Source organism: Myotis brandtii, unplaced genomic scaffold, assembly GCF_000412655.1.
Source record: "Myotis brandtii unplaced genomic scaffold, ASM41265v1 scaffold45, whole genome shotgun sequence".
NCBI classification, from domain to species: domain Eukaryota; kingdom Metazoa; phylum Chordata; class Mammalia; order Chiroptera; family Vespertilionidae; genus Myotis; species Myotis brandtii.
The window spans coordinates 7468135-7472270 of record NW_005367209.1 but is presented as its reverse complement, the minus strand read 5'-3'; the positions used below and the strand labels follow the sequence as shown (position 1 = coordinate 7472270).

Sequence of the window (4136 nt, the reverse complement as noted above, 5' to 3'; positions counted from 1 at the left end):
TTGGGGGCGGGGGAGGCCAGGAGCTGGGCCCCTGAGGTTGGCGCAACACCCCTCTGTCTACAGAGGAGTGTCACAGCCGCCATTTCAAGGTTTTGCGCCTGACTCCAGCCCTGGGAGGTGTGTGGGGAGGCTGATGAGGAAACTGAGGCTTTGAGATGTAAAGGGATTCTGCCAAGGTCACAGTGGGCAAGTCACAGAGCCCGGCTGGGGTCTCCTGAATCCAGGGTGGGCATCTTTCTACCACACCCTCTGGGGTCAAGGCTGATCAGCTACAGACCTTCCCAAGGAAGACCACATGGTCAGTGGTCAGGTACCACTGCCCACACTTGTGGGTTCCATTGCCAAATCTGCAACACTCAGGACTGTGGGGTTCCCGGGGGGGAATAAGAATACTAATACTGTCAACACTAACGTGACCCAGGCAGTGCCAGCCACTGTGCTAAGCATTTTATAGTCATCATCTCCTTTAGTCCCAGAGTAATTCTTCCTCCGTTTTACAGATGAGGAAGCGGAGACCCTGAGAGTTGAGGTGACTGGCAGAAGCAGAAGTGGAAACCTATGTCTATATAATCTCGAAGGACAGCACGGCCTCCCTGTCTCCTCCGCAGGTGTCCTTGCCAAGTCATCGGAGGAATGTCCAGGGTCCAGTTCTTCTTTGCTCCCAGGCCAAAAATGTCAGCAGTAATAATAATAATAATAAGCAAACCCCTCTGTTTCTTTATAACACACTTGAGAGTGTGCGGGGCACTTTCACATCCATTCATCCCATTTGACCCCACAGGTCTTGGGGCTTCTGGCAGGACTGACTGGCCATAGGAAGGCCTTGTCCACATCCCAGCTCGTGGCACGGCAGGCGCCAAGACCCACACTTGAGCCTTCTCTTCAGGGTCCAGGACTCTTTGCCACATACCTCTCTACTCTCTCTCTCTCTTCCGGGTCATCGGCCAGAGCCAACAGCGGTCATTCTGCCCGGCCCGGGTGCAGAGCCACCTCTCTGGTAAAGCCACCGGAAGCCTGGGAATGGCTGCGGCCCCGCCTCTCTTAGGCAGCTGACCTCCAGGTTAAGTGAACGGGCTCTGGAGTCGCTCACATGTGGATGGGAGTCTCCTGGTTGCACAGATTCATGTTAACCCGTTCCTTCCCCCTGAAAAAATATCAGTAATAATCGTACCTGTGTGATAGGATTGATATGAAGATGGAAAAGGGTCATATATGTGAAGTGTTTAGCCAGTGCCTGCCTACGGTGAGCACTAAATTGAGGGTAGTTATTTCCATCTTTATGATGAGTGATTGATTCACGTGTTCAAAAATATGAGTGCTCCTGCCGTGTGGCCAGCCCATGCTAGGTTCTGAGATGTGAATAATACTCAGCCTGTGCCTTCAAGGAGCTCAGTCTAGGGATAGGGGCAGACAGAAACAGATCATAAACAGATGCAGGTGGTAGCAGAGGGCCTAGGTGTGTAAAATGCTGTGCAGAGAGAAGACATAGATTCCTCTTTCTCCAAACCACCTGTCTGTTCAGCCTCACCTTTCTCAAGATCCAGCACTTCCACATTTTTCTAAAGATCTTATCATCATGGAGCTGGGTCTTCATTTTCACTCCATCTCTGGGGGGAGGTGTGAGAAACTTCTGCTCTATCATGAATCCTCAAAGCACTATCAGTTTGTTAAACTCCCTATCACAGAAAGTGTTGGTACTGGTAAATATTCACAATATTTACCTATTGGATCTTTCGAAAAATATATTCCCTTAAAAGAACACACAAGCAAACAAAAAATATAAAGAAAACAGGTCCCTCTTCCCCCTCCTTTTCTTCGCCAATGCAGAACCTGGGCCCAGGGAGGGTCGGTGATTTACCCTCCAGTCTTACAGAGAGCATGTGTTGAAACCATGTCACCACTACCAGACCAGTGGCTGTCCCCGCTGCCTCATTAAAAAGTTCTGGAAACGCCCCAAGTGCCCATCAGTGGATGAATGGATAAAAGAACTGTGGTACATTTACACAATGGAATACTTCACAGCCATAAAAAAGGAACTCTTACCTTTTGCGACAGAATGGATGGACCTGGAGAGTATTATGCTAAGCAAAATAAGCCAGTCAGAGAAAGACAATACCATATGACCTTACTTATACATAGAATCTAATGAACAAAATAAACTGATGAACAAAATAGAAACAGACGCATGGGTACATGGAACAGACTGACAGCTGTCAGATGGGTGGGGGAAAGGGCATGGATGTAAGAAGGTGAAGAGATTAGCCAAAAACCATATATACATAACCCGTGAACACAGACTACAGTGTGGTGATGGCCAGAGGGAAGTGGGGCAGAGGTTAGGTGGAGGTGGGCAAAAGAGGGGAATATGGGGACATCTATAATAGTATCAACAACAAAAATAAAGTTTGTGCCCTCGCTGGTTTGGCTTAGTGGATAGAGCATCAGCCTGCGGACTGAAGGGTCCCAGCTTCGATTCCGGTCAAGGGCACATGCCCGGATTTCGGGCTCAATCCCCAGTAGGGGGTGTGTAGGAGGCAGCTGATCAATGATTCTCTCTCATCATTGATGTTTCTATCTCTCTCCTCCTCTCTCTTCCTCTCTGAAATCAATAAAATATATTTTTAAAAATACTAATAAAGTTTAAAAAAACAACAACACATGTTTCCCCCAATCTGGAATCAAACTGACATTCAAATCCAGATGGTGTCTGGATTTACCCCCTTATGGGTCACATCTATGCACTTTTCTTTTTAATCCTCACCTGAGAATATGAGGATATGTTGTTGTGTGTGTTTTTTAATTGATTTTAGAGAGGGGGTGTGTGAGAGAATGAGAGACAGAGTTGGAGACAGAGAGAAACATTGATGTGAGGGAGAAACATCCATTGCTTGCCTCCCCGATGCACCCTGACCAGGGATGGAACTCACAACTAGGTATGTGCTCTGACTGGGAATCGAACCTGCCACCTTCGGGTGCATGGGGCGATGCTCCAGCCTCCTGAGCTACCCAGCCAGGGCAGCATCTATGCACTTTTTTGACTTGTATCACCTCATTTGCTTCTTCCCTGTACTCAGTGATTGAGAAGAGTGAGCGCGATTACCCCCATCACAGACTAGGCTCCCCAGGCTTCGAGGTTCAGTGATGGCCCCCCAGCCTTGCAACGGAGTGTTTCTAACTCCAACCCCAATGTTCCTCCTGGCTACCCTGAGCAGGCGAGCGTGCTGAGCGCCTCACGTCCTTGTACAGGTGGAAACCCCAATATGTGTGACGAGTGAGAAAAGACTGAGCAATGCTCTGCTTCTGGTTTCTGCTGAGACATTTCTTGGAGACTTCTCAGCTCCAGCTCTGGACAGGATACTGAAAGAAAACCACGACAAAATTTCCCAAACTCTACAATCCGGAGAGGTGTTCGCCTTTGGAAAAAAACTCACAAAAGTGAACTTTCTTTCTTATCTCCCCTCTTCTCCCCAAGTTGGTCTTGCATAAGCAGGCTGCCCTGCCATTGGGTGACGAGGATGTCGGGGATGTCGTAAGGGAAACGCTTACAGGCACTACAGGAATGACCTGGTGCCTCGCCCACCTCATTACAATTCTAATTGGGGTGTGTAGGAGAGGCTTCTATAAATGGTAAGGCAGTCCTGGGCAGGCACTCATCTCCCCACTTCTCCCTGCCATTCCCAGTGAAACGCCAAGAAGAGGAAGAGACGGCAGAAGGTGAAGCATGGCTGGTGAGTGCATGACATCTTCTCTACCTGGTCTTAGCGGGAAGCCCGGCTCCTCCTGGGCCAGCGGAGAGGCTAGTGTCCAGCCCAGGACAGCTGCCTTGGGGGCTCCAGGGGCTTGATCTTTGTATATTAAGATTCTGTTCTTTCTTGGTAGCTGCCCAGTCCCTCTAGAGTGGTTCCAGGGGTAGATCATATGTGGGATGTAGTCCTGAGTAAGGGGCAGGATATCCAGCATCCCTTTAGACCAGTGGTTCTCAACCTTGGCTGCACATTAGAATCACCTGGGAACCTTTTTAAAATCCTGATTTCTGGGCCTCATCCTCCGGAAATTCTGTTTCTTTGTTACTAATGTTGTGGCCCCACCCCATAACAAAGAAACAGAATTTCTGGAGCATGGGGCCAAATCAGGAT

General features: G+C 48.9%; 1 protein-coding gene and 1 long non-coding RNA gene across 2 annotated transcripts in view; one reads left to right on the top strand and one right to left on the bottom strand.

The window, feature by feature from the left end:
• The window catches only part of LOC106727572, a 6233-nt gene that overhangs the window by 580 nt on the left and 1517 nt on the right, over window positions 1-4136 (bottom strand). The gene's annotated exons all lie outside the window — the stretch shown is intronic.
• TGM3 (transglutaminase 3) overlaps window positions 3626-4136 on the top strand; it is a 40589-nt gene continuing 40078 nt past the window's right edge. The window contains exon 1 of the mRNA XM_005874733.2: window positions 3626-3728. Coding sequence (XP_005874795.1) covers window positions 3722-3728 — 7 coding nt within the window. The 5' untranslated portion in view covers window positions 3626-3721. The remainder of the gene's footprint in view (window positions 3729-4136) is intronic.